The following is a 16,198-nucleotide window of genomic DNA, read 5'->3' as shown; positions in this document are numbered from 1 at the left end:
AGCTGTGGAGCCCTGTTTGACGTTCACAGTCGCAAAAGGCAGCAGCAGACGTTTTCGAGTGTAAAAGCGGCCTGATGGAGAAAGTAGTGCGATGGTGTCAGAGAGGCTGTTGCAATGCATTGATACAATCACTGACGAGTTGGGAGGAACGTTGGTGTCGTGTCTGACGAGTAGTTTGTTTGCAAAAGAAGCATTATCGGCAAGCGTCATATCTGAGATCGGCGACAGTTCTAGTTCGGCCCGTGCGCAATGAATGACGGCATCGTGGCGGGCGAGAAAGTCCCACCCCAGGATAACTTCGTGGGAGCACGAGGAAATCACAATAAATTCGACGGCGTATACAACGTCCTCGATGAGAACACGAGCGGTGCACGCCGCAATCGGGTGAATACGCTAGGCGCCTGCTGTGCGGAGGGCGAATCCAGCAATGGGCGTCGTAACCTTTCGAAGGAAGCGACAAAGCTTTGCGTCCATAACTGATACAGCGGCTCTGGTATCCACGAGGGCATATGTGCGCACACCGTCAACTAACACGTCTATCACATTGGTCGGGCTACGTTGAGGACTTCCGCGTTTCGACGGCGTCGCAGCCCTTGCCTCATGGACTGCGACAATTAGTTTTCCTCATCCCGAGCTTCGGGACGAGGCCGCATCGGTGATGGGGAGCGTCGGCGTGGAGAAGTTGAGCGGCGGATGTTGGCGGACCGGCGGAATGGTGGTGACGCAGCCCGAGGTTCGTCGTTGTAATAAGGGCGCGGAGAACCCGCCATAGAACTTGGCCCATAAGGTGTAGCGCTAGGTGACTGCACGCGACTACAGTAGCGTGCGACGTGGCCTGCATAGCCGCACGCAAAACATATTGGTCGATTGTGCGCTGTACGCCACCGAGTTGTTGCGGCAGGTCCCATCCATGTGGAAGGACGCATTGGACGTGGCGCCTGGTGAAGTGATTGCATAGCAGGCTGTTGTCGGGGCATAGCGAGGACTTCGGCGTACGTGAGAGGTCCCCGTTGAGGCTGGGTGACGACTTCCGCGTAGCTGAGTGGCACAGCCATCGGGATCTGTGGGGGCCTGGCCATGACTTCGGCGTAGCTGTGAGGTGCAGCCGCAGGAACACGCTGGTGGTGCTCAGGCAAAACCTCGTGCAGTTCTTGCGCTATGACGCGGCGAAGCGGAGGCGCAAAACTTGGCGTAGGCGCGTGTACCGACTGCGGCTGTGCAAAATCCATCAACGAGAGTTGCCGGGCAACTTCCTCGCGGACGAACGCCTTCATTTCTGCGAGCAACGCTGCCTGGGTGGACATGGCAGCCAAACCAGCGAGGTGTTCGTCACGCGGTAGAGATCGACGGGTCAGTGACCGCTGCCTGCGGAGTTCTTCATAGCTCTGGCACAGTGTGACAATTTCAGCCACAGAGCGTGGACTTTTGGCCAGCAACATGTTAAAGGCGTCGTCTTCTATGCCCTTCAGTATGTTTCGGATTCGATCAGACTCCGCCATGGTCGAATCGACTTTCCTGCATAGATCCAGGACATCTTCGATATAACTGGTGAATGTTTCACCTGGCTGTTGAGCTCGTTCTCGCAAACGTTGCTCGGCACGCAGCTTGCGAACAGCAGGGCGACCAAATACATCGGCGAGGGAAGTCTTAAATTCCGACCATGTCTGGAACTCTGCTTGATGGTTGTTATACCACAGGCTGGCCACTCCAGCGAGGTAGAACAGAACATGGCTCAATTTGGCTGCTTCATCCCACTTGTTATGGTCGCCTACCCTGTCGTACGCCGTGAGTCATTCGTCCACGTCAGTGTCGTCCGCTCCAGTGTAGATAGGAGGGTCGCGATGACGAGGCACCCCGGGACACGCAGTGGGTGCAGGAGGAGGCGTTTGCTGGGAGGCGTCTTGGGGCATGGTAGATGGTAGGGTACGGGACCGGAGTTCCAGGATGATCGTCTGAGGTTACCCAGCACTTCCACCAATTCTAAAGGTGTTTATTTGGCAGAGCTCGGGAGCAGCGCAACGTCGACGGGCAGGGCAGTCACAGCTTCCAAGCACGAGAGCCGTTGCTGAGCAGGAGCGCTCGACCCACTAGCGTTTAGAGCCAGTAGCGCTGAACCCACTAGCGTCTCTTCTACAATCTCTTCGCTACATTATTAATGTTTAAGGTAATGCTGTCTTATATTTTTGTAAGGTAAGTGCACTTCCTAGCAGAATTTTACATATTTCAAAAATTTTTAACTGAACTTATTAAAGCACAGGAGGTGCAGGAGCTGCCACTGTGTGGGTTCATCTGGGATTGTTGATGTGAGTAGTCAAACCTATAGTCTTTTGTTTCACAGCTGGATCTCTAAATCATTTCACCATGAAACATGCATAGTGATATTTCTTGATGACCAAACCTGCACAGCTTCTACAGTGTTACATGCTAAATATCAAATGGAGTATAGTGGGTATTGTGGTAGCTGATAATAGGCTTGTGTCTGCTTGGCAAGACAGCAACCAGTACATGCAAAGTTTAAAAGACAAAAAACATCACTTCAAAGAAAAAAAAAACAAAGAAAGAAAATAAGAAAACATCATGTCCATACTTTAAATTAGAAGTTTAAGAGAAGCAGGGCACAATTTGCACACACCCAAAAAGTTTTAAATGCACAACTTAAATATTTTGGTTACTAAAGCTGGAGTTGCTTTAAGTTCAATTTTTTGTGATGCGCTATCACTATCAAATGACAGTAGTGCAGATGCCCGTATACTGATATCAAATGAGCTCGCAACTCTAAAAATTCCGTTAAGGAATTCTACAAGCTCTGAAGAAAATGCTACGGACATCTTTGATAAGCTTTTCAACTACATAACAAAAATGGGGGTCTTATAAACCATCAGATGATTTCTCAAGGGTCTGTGCACCACCAGCTAGACTGTGCTTCACCACCGATTCACAGTGGCAATGCTATTATGCACAATGTGGACATGCTACCAGCGCTGTGCGACTTTTCCGTGTCCTGCATGGGATGTTGTGAGAGCTGGAGAGGTTTATCTAAGAACCCAGTGCAAGAATTGCACATTTTGGAAACTGCGACATTATTTCATCCCTTTCATTCTCATAATGATAAAAAGTGGCTGTGACGTTAACCATACCGGCACAAAACAAGAGCTCGCCCTCGTACATTAGACAAATTTCATGAGTTTAAGGAACAAGATGTCCTGTTCTTTAATGTCATCTATGCAGATTTGTGCTGTCAAGCACAGTTTTCCCAGTGAGATTACACTCTTGTAGGGGCAACATCGCTACGAAACACGTTTAGTTTGCACGAGGATTTATTGAACTACAAGCTACACGGTAAATAAATACTGAGCTCCGCCAATAGCTCCGCAAATTGTCACAGAAAGCTAACAGTCATTCATAAAAACACCCAGATTTATTGTAAAATAGAGCAAATGTATAATGTTGATTTATAGATCCAGTGCACAAGAGTATATGTAGTCTGTTTGAGGACATGCACTAAGCCAACACATAAAAACGTCTACTCATTCGCCTCGATGAAATGACTGCATAATCAAATGCGCAAACCTCAAACAGTGCCGCGCTGCGAAGCTTGAAAGCTTCAACTTGTATCGCAGGGCATTTGCATCAGTAGGCATGAATTTTCACGGCACATTCGCTAAATCGTTGTCAACTCTCCCGGTGTTCGCGTCTTCGAAGACATAAATCGTCGTAAGGAAAGAACAGGACTGACCAAAACAGTTGGCTCGATTGTTCGCGGGACAGTTCGACTATTACATACGCTTTTGAATACTATTTATTAACCAACCAGTTCTAAAAGAACTGTTACAAATGATCGTATCGCGAGGTCGAAAGCGCAGAACGCAGCATTCAGTTTACTCACGTTTACAGGGAGACGAGAGTCAGACACACAATTTTAGCTGCGGCGTACGTACTTTAGGCGTTTAACCGCTTGCAGAAAAGAATAAATCAGAGTCGATCTGCTATTTACTGCGTAGCGTGAGCTCGAGACTTCTCGTATCATATTTGAATGAACGTAAACAACCGCTATGTTTTTTTTTTCTTCATCGATGCAGGTGATATATACTGGCTAGTGCACCAAGCACGCGCTCTTTTCAATGAAGGAGCGTGGCGGGGCTTGCAATGAATGCCCACGGTGGCCAGCAGAGGTCGCTGCCATACGGGTGGGTGCAGACTGCACGTGTCGTCTGCTTCGCGCATCAGTTTCGCAGCGGTTGCGTCAGTTTCTATGTTTGCGTTTTCTGTCTTATTACAGCGTTGCGTGTTTGTTCTTGGTGTTGTCAAAGAGTGAGTGCGTAGCTGCTGTGTTTGTGTGCTTGTAATTACGAGAACTATGCACCGGCGGTGAAAAAATGACGAAGCTAAAGAAAGAGTGCAAGGAGAGCACCTGCTTTGTGCCTTTGTGTAGAAGCGGCTACCGCTCGAACAAAGGGTGTGTATCCTTGTTCACTCCACCATCTGATACGAAGCGGTAGCAGAATGCGCAATAATGACCAGGAGAACGGACAGAAGGCTGGCACCAACTGCTATAACCCTACGCCATATACTAACGATATTTCCTGAGTATCCTAAGTATGCACCTCGTGAGTGCCAGGAAAAAGAAAAACAAGAAAAATGAGCAGTAGTGCTTTGAACTACTATACTGCAGCTAATGTACGCTGCACGAAAGATCACTGCCAAAAATTCTTGACCACAGTGTGCAGGCTTAATTCCTTTGCGTAAGCAAGCTGAAGCTAGTACCAACGTTGTTTCATATTGCACTACCCATATTGACAATGGAGGCCTTATCTATCTTAGTCAGACCTTGTCAACCACTGTGAACGCCATGGAAGATGCTTTTACTGTGTTCCTTAGCAAAAACAAGTTACATGTAGCGAGTCTAGCTGATTTTTCAGGTCAGCTGCAGACACTAGCGTTTCCACAATTAGGGTACCCCAGAGAAAGAAAAACCAGCTTTGACAGTAGTTGTAAGGTTCTATGTTTTCTTGAGGTTTGGGTTTTTGTAAAAGGCATCGACAAAGAGAGGGAAGCGCAAAGGCAACGGCAGAAGCTCCTTAAACTGCGTCACTGCCACTAAATCTACCTTCTTCATGTATGTGTGCATTATCTCATATCTAGTGCTGTCTTAATTGTGCCCGCGTTTGACTGTTGTTACGCTTGAATAAAATCTTTGTTACGGTCAAATAAAAGATATGTTTCCTATTTTTGTTCACGATATCAGAAATAAAAAGAAATCTCCACGTATTTACCTGGTATAAAGAATGTATAGTACAAGGAACACCACAGTTCATTTTACAGGCTAATTTATTTGCTCATTATTATACCCTCGGGGCCCAAAGGGCATGATGAGGGGATAGTTACATGGTTTACAAACAATCAAAAACATTCATACCTATGAGGACAACTGAGTATACGATAAATAGACAGAAACAGCAGCAAATAAAATAAAAAGAAAGAACAGCGAAATTTGAGTCATTTCAAAAGTTGATCGGTGACAGCAGTCTTGAATGGTTATGCATTAATGTAACATTAATAGAATAGTACCGTAACCTAGAATTCTTTTGCTTTATTCGAATAAAAAATGCAACCTAAAGCTTACCCTTAAAAAAAAATACGCTGCCATCATCACTAGAATAAAAAAACAAGTGTATCCTTATCCACCTTAATCCTCCTTTATCCCGCTAATTCAACCTAATTCCTCAATCCAATCGCTAATCAATAATTAAATTTGCTAATCATTAATCATCTCTTATACACGGCTGGACATGCTTTGGTTCGCTTCTGGCCTTCCTTGGATCGTGTGATATATTCTGTACCTCACAACACGACCTTGAAATATGGAAATCTAAGGCTTCTGCCTTAAAAATTACGTTTTCTCTTCGCCAGCACAGAAACACATGAGGTTCCCCGCTCGAAGCCGAGCTGAGGTAGCACAAGCTTCTCACGAAAGCGACAAGCGCTACAGAAGCCTGTTGAAATCAAAACAAACCCTAATCAGTAATCAGCTGCCCACATTTGAACTGTGCTGCTGCTACGGCTTAATAAAAACAAAAGGCGCAGCAGCCCACTTGCCGATGCTGTAGAACCACGGCGTGCTGCGAAGACCGGATGGTGCCGCGGCACGATGGATGGATGGATGATTGTGGCTCAACCCTTTGAATCGGGCGGCGGCGGCGCGCGCCACCTAGCCTTTAATGGTTCTATATGCATGCATACCTATGTATTTACTCCTTTACTTTTGCGTTGATATTGTCCACCAATCAGATAGCCTCCGTTTAGTTATTTCTACCTGTTCAAAGTCTATTCTACTTTCACTGTCTTTAAAACCCAAGGCTTTGAATAGTTCCCCGTTAGATTCAACTGCAGGGTGAAGTTGTTTACAAGCAAGTATCAGGTGTTCCGCCGTTTCATCCTCCTCTCTACACGCCTCGCACACCAAAAATCTATCTCCTGGTATCTGGCTCGGTACGTTTTAGTCCTCAGTACACCTGTCCTGGCTTCGAACAACAATGAGCTTCCCTTACAGTTATCGTAAACATTTTCTTTGGCTATTTCTTGCTTCAACGTCCTGTATGTCTCCAATGCCGATTTGGTTTGCATCTCTGTACTCCACATACCCCTCTCTGCCTCCTTAACCTTTTTCTTGACAGATGATTCCTTACTTGTTCCCCCGCTACTGCCCAAGTATTTGCTTGTCAATTTTCTAGTTCGCTTCCTCCACCTCGTGTCAACATTCCTCGTGTACAAGTAACTGAAAACCTTCCTAGCCCACCGAATTTCCCCCATTTTTCTCAATCGCTCCTCAAATGCTATCTTGCTACTAACTAGCCTCTCTGCCCTCGAAAGAAGACCATCCCAGATCCCCCTGCACTCCAAGATTTGGTGTCTTGCCATCTGCTCCCAGAGCGAGCCTACCCACACCACGTTGCCAAATTTCCAACTGTTGCCGGGTCTCTGTTCTAATACATAGAACTGCATTGGCAAAAGTCAGGCCTGGTACCATTACCCCCTTCCATATCCCTCGTACTAGTACCTCGTACCTATTGTAGTTCCACAGTGCCCTACTCTTCATAATCGCTGCATTTCTGTTACCTTTAGTCGTTAGATATTTTTCGTACTCTGTCAGATACTCAATGCCATTATTTATCCACACCCCAAGGTACTTGTATTTATCGACTATCTCCAGCATGGCCTCCTGTATTTTATGCTCGCCGCAACTGTTATCATTAAAAATCATGACTGCTGATTTTTCTTTGCTAAACTTCAAGCCTAACCTGTCTCCTTCTGTACCACATATGTCCATTAATTCCTGCAGATCTTCTGCATTGTCAGCCATTAATACAATATCATCCGCGTACATCAGTCCTGGTAATGACTGTTCAATCAATTTTCCTTGCTTGAGAAATTATAGGTTGAAGCCGAGTCCGCTTTGCTGTATTTTGGCCTCTAAACCTTGTAGGTAGAGCATAAACATCAGAGGTGACAATGGGCACCCCTGCCTAAGCCCCCGCCGAATCATCACAGGCTCCGAAACCTGCTTTTCCCATTGTATAATCACCCGGTTACCTTTATAGATCCTGCACCCACATGCACTGCAGCGCTCCTAGCGGCAACCGCCGGAATTCATTGCATCCGGTGCCACCCGGGAGGCCACGGACGGGACACTAGCCAGTATTGGCCTCGAGCTCCACCACTGGAAAATCTGGCGCCATCGTCGGCGTGGCGTGCTAGGAGGGATCACGTGGACATTGCGGCCGCGTCGGCTGCTTCGGGAGCGCCGAAGCGAGCTGAAAACGAGTTTGAATTCCCTCGTACGCTGCGGTCCTCATTTAGTGGCGAAATTTTCCCGCTTCAAGTGTCTCCTTTACAACGCTTGAAAGCACTACAATAGGTAGTGGCTGCCTTTGAAGGCGCACAACATGGTAGACTACTGCTCGGTGCCGCAGGGCCGGACGCACGTAACGGAGGCCGGTGTCAGCCTTATTCACACGTAGCCGCAGGACAAGAAGCTGCGTGAAGCTTGGCTCGCGAAACATAAAACCGGCAAACAGTCATCGGCTACAACTCGGGTATTTAGCAAGCACAGACGCGAGGAAGATTTCTGCTACGGCGCCCGGTCTGCGATGTTCTGAAAACGCGCACTGAGACGCTCGCCCGAGTCTACTGCACGACTAATGTTATGACGGTTTGGTCTATCAACTTGTCGATGCTATAGACACTGGCAAGTTCAGTGGAGTGGAAAGGCAGCGGTAAGAAGCACATTTAAAAAAAGCATGGCATATGGTCATGTTTGTGTTATGAATTAATGCACTGGATTACAAAAAAGGAGCAGCGGGAAATTGCACGCTGAGAACACCAATAAACATATAGTGCGACGCAACTCGAAAAATAATATTGAAAAGTCAAAGAATTTAGAAGAAAAAAAAGATTGAATCGTCGCGACGGCACATCATAGTCCCTGTAGGCGTCGAAGTCCCTACAATGAAGTTATTTTTGAACAGCTCTGATAGCTCCCACGCAACAATGGTTGCTTGTATACTGTCAAATGCTCATATTCTGCGGCCTAAAGCTCATGGAACGGTGCGAGAACGCGCGCGCGGAGAAAGCGAAACAGTGCGCGGACAAGCATGCAGACGCGCAGTCGGTCGCTGCGAATCTGCGCGATCGCTGCATTGAGGCTTCTTGTTATTACGCTTCATTTAGTTATAAAAACACTATAATAACATATCTCACATAGTTTACTCTCAACGTTTACCTACCTTTCACACAAGAAGCCGGTTCGGGAGACTCCATCGCGGCGACCGCGCGCAGTGGCGTTCACTGTACGTATTCGGTAAAGAGATAGCGTCTGTAAACGATTGTGTGCTTTCAGTTTGCCCAAGATTATTATTTAGACAGTAAACAACTTCTCTCGTTTCGAAAGTACTCACAGAAATGTCCGGGAGAGCTCGCGCGTGGTGTTTTCAGTGAGCGCTGACAGCAAAACCTATGAGGAGCGCGCTGCGTGATCCCTTCATACTACGCAAGGAGGCATTGACTACGCCAGCGAGGCGCTTCCGATAGATGGCGACTCCGTAACTCCTCGCCGCCAATATTCTAGGCCATAGGGTTTCATATTACTATACCTAGAGGGAAATCTGGCGCTGCGATCGTTCAACCAATGCACTTGGCGCTGTCACTTGCCGACTGTAAGAAAATAAAGTGAGAACAAAGCTCCAAAGCCAAGCTTTTCCGTATAGCAAACGACGGAAGCGACCAGTTGATAACCATCAGAGGCGGCGGAGAAGATCAGAGGTGTTTACAGAGACGTGCGGCAGAGGTGTTTACAGAGACGGAGCCGGGACGGACGGATGCCGACAGCTAAGTTCTATTTCTAATTTTATTTCTAATTACAGCGGCGGGAAATCTGAATGGAGCTAGGGCCAGCATAGAAACGTAGGTGGCAGAGAATTGGAGCACTGCGAAGCCAGGCGAACTCTTAGCCAACGTAGGGCGATAAAGTAGGTCGTGGCCAACACATAACAGTTAGGACTAAAAGTTTAATAGTTAGGGCTAGGGCTAAATGTGTTTTTTTTTCTTTGTCCTTTTTCTTTTTTTTTTCTTTTTCCCCTGGTCATTGGTTTGGTTATTTTACTAGCTCTCTTTATTATTGTAGAGATTCCCAGTGGTCTTTATTATAGTGATTTTTTCCCTCGCTTTTACATTGTTCAATAACAGTAGGACAAGAGAATTCATGGGACGGCCGGCTAGAAAAGCCAAGGAGGAAGGGAGGGACCTCGTCCAGTATGAGAGGTGCGAACGATGGTGTTATTTGGATGAAATGACATTCAAAACCGTGGCGAAGGCGGAAGGGAACGGCTTTGTGTGCACGCTGTGTAAAGTGATTGAGGATTTGGAGAAGCAGCTAAAGAGTGAAATGGCGAGGACAAACGAGGAACTCGAGAAAGAAAAAACGAAACGCGCAGAGTTTGAGGAAAGGGTCGAGAGGGAGTGGGCCTCAAGAATTGAGGCTGTAGAGCGGAAATGGAGTGATGAGCGAGAGAAACGGCAGCAATTGGAAAAACAATTGAAAGAGATGAGAGAGAGAGAAGCTGAGAGGGAGGCACAGCAGGAATTGAAGGAAAAGGAAGCGGGAGGATCACCCAGAGGAACAGAATGGGGGGCGGACACGTTAACGTAGGGACCGCGGGAGACACAGGTACAGAGGGATGAGACGACAGGAGGCAGAGAAGGCGAGGAGGCAGGAGGGAGGCAAGATTTGCTTGAAGACAGAAAGGTCTGGGTCGTTGGAAGCTCCAACGTATCGCGAATGCAAACAGCACTCCTCAGAACAGTGCAGTATGACAGACGAGTGAAGGCCGAATGCATGCCGGGGGCTCGATTCGAAGCAGTGGCGGAGAGAGCCAAAAGCAAATTGAATGAAAACAGAGAGGGAAGAAACCTGGTCATTTTGCATGCTGGTGTGAATGACGTCCTGCAGAATAGGGGGCGAATGCTGGGCAGACAGATTCAAGCGGTAGTGGCGAAATTAAGGGCGACCTCTGAGGCGGTGCACATTGCCCTGTGTACTGTCACAGAGGTCAGGGGACAGGGCCCTTTCATTGAAGAACAGGTAGTGGCGGCCAATGTAATTATTAGGAAGTTAGGGCGAGCCCTCAGGTGTGATGTGGTGGAGGTGAACAGAATGATCGAGGGAAAAAACTTCCCCCCTTTCGGCCCGGATGGCATTCACCACACTACACCAGCGGGATGGCAGGTAGGAACGAGGGTGGGTCGTAGGGCTCAGGCTTTCTTGCAGGCACGCAGGGCGACCCTGCATGCCAAAACATAATAGATAAAGGACAGGGGAGGGGGGGCAGGACAGGAGCACGGAGGAGGAAGAGGAAGGCAGTAAATGTGGGGTTCATCAACATGCAGGGGGGAAGAAATCGCATTAAGTGGGACGAAATAGAAGAACAGTTACAAACGGAAAATTTTCAGGTATATGGAGTGGCTGAAACCCATTTAAGAGATGAGGAAGAGCCACCATTCATTCAAGGATACACCTGGGTAGGGTGCAACAGAAAAAGGAAAGAACGCAGACGAGGAGGCCTTGGGGCGCTAGTGAAGGGACAGGACTGGGAGAGGGGAAGGGAGAGCTGCAGTGAGCACATGTGGCTCAAGGGCACCGTAGTGAATGTTGAAACAATCCTGGGAGTTGTGTATCTGAAAATGGGGAATGAATCGAAAAAGGAGAATGCAAAATATTTCAAATGTATGGCCAAGGACATCAGGGAGTTAGCTATGAAACGGGAGATAATCATCCTAGGGGACATGAATGCACATTTGGAATACTTTGACGGGGCGACAGATGCAACAGGGCAGATGTTAGTAGATTTTTGTGAGGCTCATGATTTTGTGATGGTTAATACCGAAATTAAATGCGACAGGAAAATAACATGGGAAAGAAATAACACCCACTCGACAATCAACTACTGCCTAATGACCCACAAGCTGTATGAACGGTTGGGATGTATGGAAATTGATGAGGAAGGTACAAAAAGCCTGGGGAGTGATCACAAACGAATCAAAATCAGCTTTGGAAGGACAGTACCACTGGTAGAAACTAAAGAAAGGAAAGGCATGAGCAAATTGAATGACAGGCAGCTACAAGAAGTGGCGAAAAGCATTGTATCCAAGCAACCGCAAAGGGCATGGGCATACGACGACTTAATAGGTATTTTTAAACGAGAGCTAGAGAAGGAACAGATTAGGAAACTAGGAAGTAAGCAGGGAAGACATAAACCAAAAAGCTGGTGGGACCGAGAAGTTAAGGAGGCCATAGAGCAACGCAAAGTAGCGTGCAGAAAACACAGAGCAGCAAAGCAAAGGGGAGCCACACCAGAAGAGGTGGAGACAAAATGGGAGGATTACCTTGCAATGAAAAGAGAAGCATTAGCATTAATTCAAGCCAAGATAGCAAAAGTTGGGGTACAGTGGTTGTTAGAGATACGAAAAAAAGGACAGAAATGCATCTAAGAAATTTTGGGAACACATAAGGCAACAGAGTAAGAAGACAGAGGTGGTTCAGCACTCACTGACCACACCAGAAGACACAAAGGTAGAGGGAGAGGAAGCTCAGGAATATATTAGGTTAACAATAGAGGCAGCATTTACAGAGCCAGTGGGTAGCGAAATGGAGAACAATGACAACGGCAGGACAGAATTAGAGGAGGAGTACAGAGGGATGACAAGTAAGGAATGGGACAGAATTGAACGCAAGGTCCCCGTGGGAACAGCGACAGGACCTGATGGCATACCTATGAAATTGATAAGCATATTAGGCCAGAAAAGTAAATTAAAGTTACGACAACTTATTGAACAAATAGTAGTAGGGGGAGATGTTCCACAGGACTGGAAATCAAGCAGAATGATATTAGTTTACAAAGGTAAGGGAAGCAAGGACAACATTAAATCCTACAGGCCAATAGCTGTCACATCAGTCATATAAAGAGTAGCAATGCAGATGGTGAAAAAGAATGGAGGAATGGGCAGAACGTGAAGAGATCTTGGGAGAACTGCAGAATGGATTTAGAAGGTACAGAAGGCTAGATGATAATTTATTTGTTATAACACAGTGCATAGAGATAGCGGCAGCCAGGCAGAAACCGCTATGAATAGCTTCTTTAGACATTAGAGGAGCCTATGATAATGTAAACCGAGAAACGTTATGGAGCCAGTTGAGGGAATATGGTCTAGATAGAAAGGTGATTGGGTTCCTACAACAAGTTTATACAGATAATGAGGTAGAGATAACATGGCAGGGGGAAACTACAAAGCCAGCTAAAATAAGAAGAGGTCTCAGGCAGGGCTGTCCATTGTTGCCTCTGCTTTTTATGATTTACATGAGCCAAATGGAAAAGAGACTAGAACAGAGCACAATAGGAACCGACATAAGCTATATGCTGGAAGGGCAGAAGGTAGCTCAAGTACCAGCCGGACTGATGTATGCAGATGATATTGTACTGCTTGCTGACACCCGAGTAGGGTTACAGGAACTAATGAGCATATGTGGAGAGGAGGGAGAAAAATTGGGACTGCAATTCAGTAGAGAGAAGTCTGGGATAATAGTATACAATGAAGAAAGGGGGGAACCATTGGAAATACAAAGCACTAAGATTGATCATGTTGAAAAATACAAGTATTTGGGCATATGGCTAAACGAGGGCAAAAAGTACTTGGAAGAACAGGTAAAAATTACGATTGAAAAAGTGAAAAGGAACTCAGCTGTAATGAAACACAAGGCACTATGGAACTATAACAGGTACGAGGTGGTTAGGGGCGTATGGAAAGGGGTTATGGTACCTGGCCTCACATTCGGAAATTCAGTATTGTGCATGAAATCGGAAGTTCAGGCATGCATGGAAACGAGACAGAGAAGTGTAGGCAGGTTGGCCTTAGGAGCGCACGGGAACACCCTTAATGAGGGAGTGCAGGGGGACATGGGATGGATGTCATTCGAAGGTAGAGAGGCAATAAGTAAGCTAAAATATGAACAGAGACTCCCAGCACTGGAGGAAAAAAAGTGGGCAGGAAAAGTGTACAAATATCTATACATGAAAAGTTTGAACACAAAGTGGACACTCAGAACGAGGAAGCTCAGGGATAGATACCTACAGCCGAGGGAGGGTGCCCAACGTGTTTCTAGTGTGGGAAAGGAGGTGAAGGAGGCGGAAAGAAAAATGTGGGAAGAAAGAATGCTCGGAAAGCCAGCGCTATCTATGTATAGGTCACAAAAACAGGAGATTAAGAGAGAGCTCTTATTTGATAACTCGCGGGGCAGCTCACTATCATTCGAAGCTAGGACGGGGGTTTTGAGAAAGAAAACATACAGGGCTAAATTTGAAGACGTGGACCTTTGGTGCACAGCTTGCGGAGCCGAAATGGAGACCACAGAGCATATAGTGCTGAGATGCACAGACCTTCGCCCGAATCTGGCAGAGGGAACAAGTGGTAGATATGGAAGGGGCATTGGGTTTTCCCGGGGAACGAGGGCAAATAGACGAGAAAAGAGTGGCAGTAACGAAGGGGAGGCTAGAGGATTGGTGGAGGAAGTCAAGGGAGAGATAATACCATAAATCGGGGAGATAATGTTTCCTATGCTTTTTTAGACAGTTATTTTGGGGGTAGGAGGGGAGTGAAAACTAGTTTAAGGAGAAGAAGATATAAAGAAAGAAAAAAAAATAGGAGGGGGAGCAAAAGGCTAGGTGGCGTCAGCCGCCGCCCGTTACGAAGGGTATAGCTGCCATCCATCCATCCAGATGAGAGGAAGTCGCATCGGCTATGCATCGGTTGCAATCAAGGAGAGTGGTTGCAATGCGTTCTAGCGTTGGTTCTAAATTCTGTGGTTCTAGCCAGATTACAGTTCTTTATTCTATGAGGTTACTATAGCATTATAGCTGTGTTGTAGCGTGATCGCTGGTTCTTTATTCTATGTGATCGCATCACCACAGTGAACTCAACTGATGTACGTACTGTACGTTAGCGTTCGTGCACATACGTCGCTTATCAAGCCGTTCAAGCAGTCTTCGCCGGACGGGTGAGTTTGGAGTGGATTGGCGTAAGGCCGAAACTATGTCCAGCTTAAAGATGTCGCGCGAATGCACCGGCAACGGTGATTGTCACAAACCAGCAAATGTTTTGTCGTTCCTGTCCCATGTGAAGTCCGGTCATCTCATCGCTGGAATATCCGGTGGTGTAGCCTCAACCTTAGCCGTACATCCGTTTGACCTGTTGAAAATAAGGCTCGCAGTGAATGACGGTGCGGTGTCAAGCAGGCCTCACTACCGCGGGTTTCTCAACGCGGTTGTTACGATATTCAGGCAAGAAGGCATCATTGGATTCTACAGAGGCGTGACGCCCAACTGCATCGGCGCTGGTGCCTCCTGGGGATTTTACTTCTTCTTCTACAACGCTATCAAATCTCAGATGTCATTAAGTGTTCGCACCGAACATCTCGGACCGGGGCAGCACATGCAGGCGGCCGCCGAGGCTGGAATTATGACGCTGCTCATGACGAATCCGATATGGGTCGTGAAGACGAGAATGTGCCTTCAGTACACAACGTCGCAACTGCCGGAGGAACTTCTATATAAGAGCACGTTTGACGCCCTGAGGAAAATCTACCGCATCGACGGAGTTGCGGGCCTTTACCGAGGTTTCATCCCAGGCGTCTTCGGCGTGTCGCACGGTGCGCTGCAGTTTATGGCTTACGAGGAAATGAAGAAATTCTACCACAGGCACCATCGAGGCGACGCCCGCAAACAGCTAGGCACGCTGGAGTACTTGGTGTTTGCTGCCCTCTCGAAACTTTTTGCGACCACTGCGACGTACCCTTATCAGGTAGTGAGGGCAAGATTACAGGATCAGCATAAGAAGTACGCCGGCATCGTCCAGTGCATATCAAGGACTTGGCGATTTGAAGGCTACAAAGGCTTTTACAAGGGCTTAGTTCCGAACACACTCCGCGTGACGCCGGCCACTGCGATAACATTTGTGGTATATGAGAACATTGCCAAATGGCTTGTGAACAAAGATACTTAGATTATTGCGCAATGCAACTTTATTTCTGAGCAGTGCGCAACGCAGATAAAATATGTGACAAAATGTTTTTGTTCTAGAAAATAATAGATATCCTTTTCATATGCATTGTTACTAAGATGCCGTCAGTCATTCTCTGTGCTAATAGGCAATCCATTAAGCCAAAGAAAAACAGCACAGTGTTTGTACATATTTGTTGTTTCTGTTATTGGTGGCAAAGACTTGTCGTGCAATGCCAAAGCATGGCGATGCATTGTGATCAGGGCCCACTCTATTTGCATGTATGACTTCATATTTTGTTCTTTGTTTTAAATAAATATTTGAAATGAAAAAGTGTCTTAACATTTTTTTTTTTACCCTGCTTGATTACTTGGGTGCATCTTCATAAGTGGTATGAGTGGCCTAGCTTGTGTTTGGAAAGGCCGCTGGTGGAGCGGCCACTGCCAGTTCTGGAAGTGCGAGTAAACAATGACGACTACAGTGGCTGTGTTCCAATACTTTCCGAAGATGGAAAAGTAGACAGCTAAGTGGACAGTGGCTATTTTAAGCCTTGTTCCAATTCTTACACAGACGTCAAAGTAGACAGCTTTGCGAA

The 16,198-nt window shown here is 46.8% G+C and overlaps 2 protein-coding genes across 6 annotated transcripts in view; one reads left to right on the top strand and one right to left on the bottom strand.

The window, feature by feature from the left end:
• LOC142586063 (uncharacterized) overlaps nucleotides 1–4,100 on the bottom strand; it is a 151,141-nt gene extending 147,041 nt beyond the window's left edge. For all 5 annotated transcript variants that reach the window (XM_075697330.1, XM_075697332.1, XM_075697331.1 and 2 more), the window contains exon 1: nucleotides 3,887–4,100. The gene's annotated coding sequence lies outside the window, so the exon portion shown is untranslated. The remainder of the gene's footprint in view (nucleotides 1–3,886) is intronic.
• Nucleotides 4,101–14,330: 10,230 nt separating this feature from the next.
• Nucleotides 14,331–15,949, top strand: LOC142586062 (solute carrier family 25 member 32-like). Its single transcript, XM_075697326.1, has one exon. It carries the CDS (start codon nucleotides 14,638–14,640, stop codon nucleotides 15,604–15,606), a length of 969 nt encoding a protein of 322 aa, XP_075553441.1. The 5' UTR covers nucleotides 14,331–14,637; the 3' UTR covers nucleotides 15,607–15,949.
• The last annotated feature ends 249 nt before the right edge of the window (nucleotides 15,950–16,198 follow it).

Source organism: Dermacentor variabilis, chromosome 6, assembly GCF_050947875.1.
Source record: "Dermacentor variabilis isolate Ectoservices chromosome 6, ASM5094787v1, whole genome shotgun sequence".
NCBI classification, from domain to species: domain Eukaryota; kingdom Metazoa; phylum Arthropoda; class Arachnida; order Ixodida; family Ixodidae; genus Dermacentor; species Dermacentor variabilis.
The sequence above is the reverse complement of the archived record's forward strand: the minus strand, read 5'-3'. Positions and strand labels throughout refer to the sequence as shown.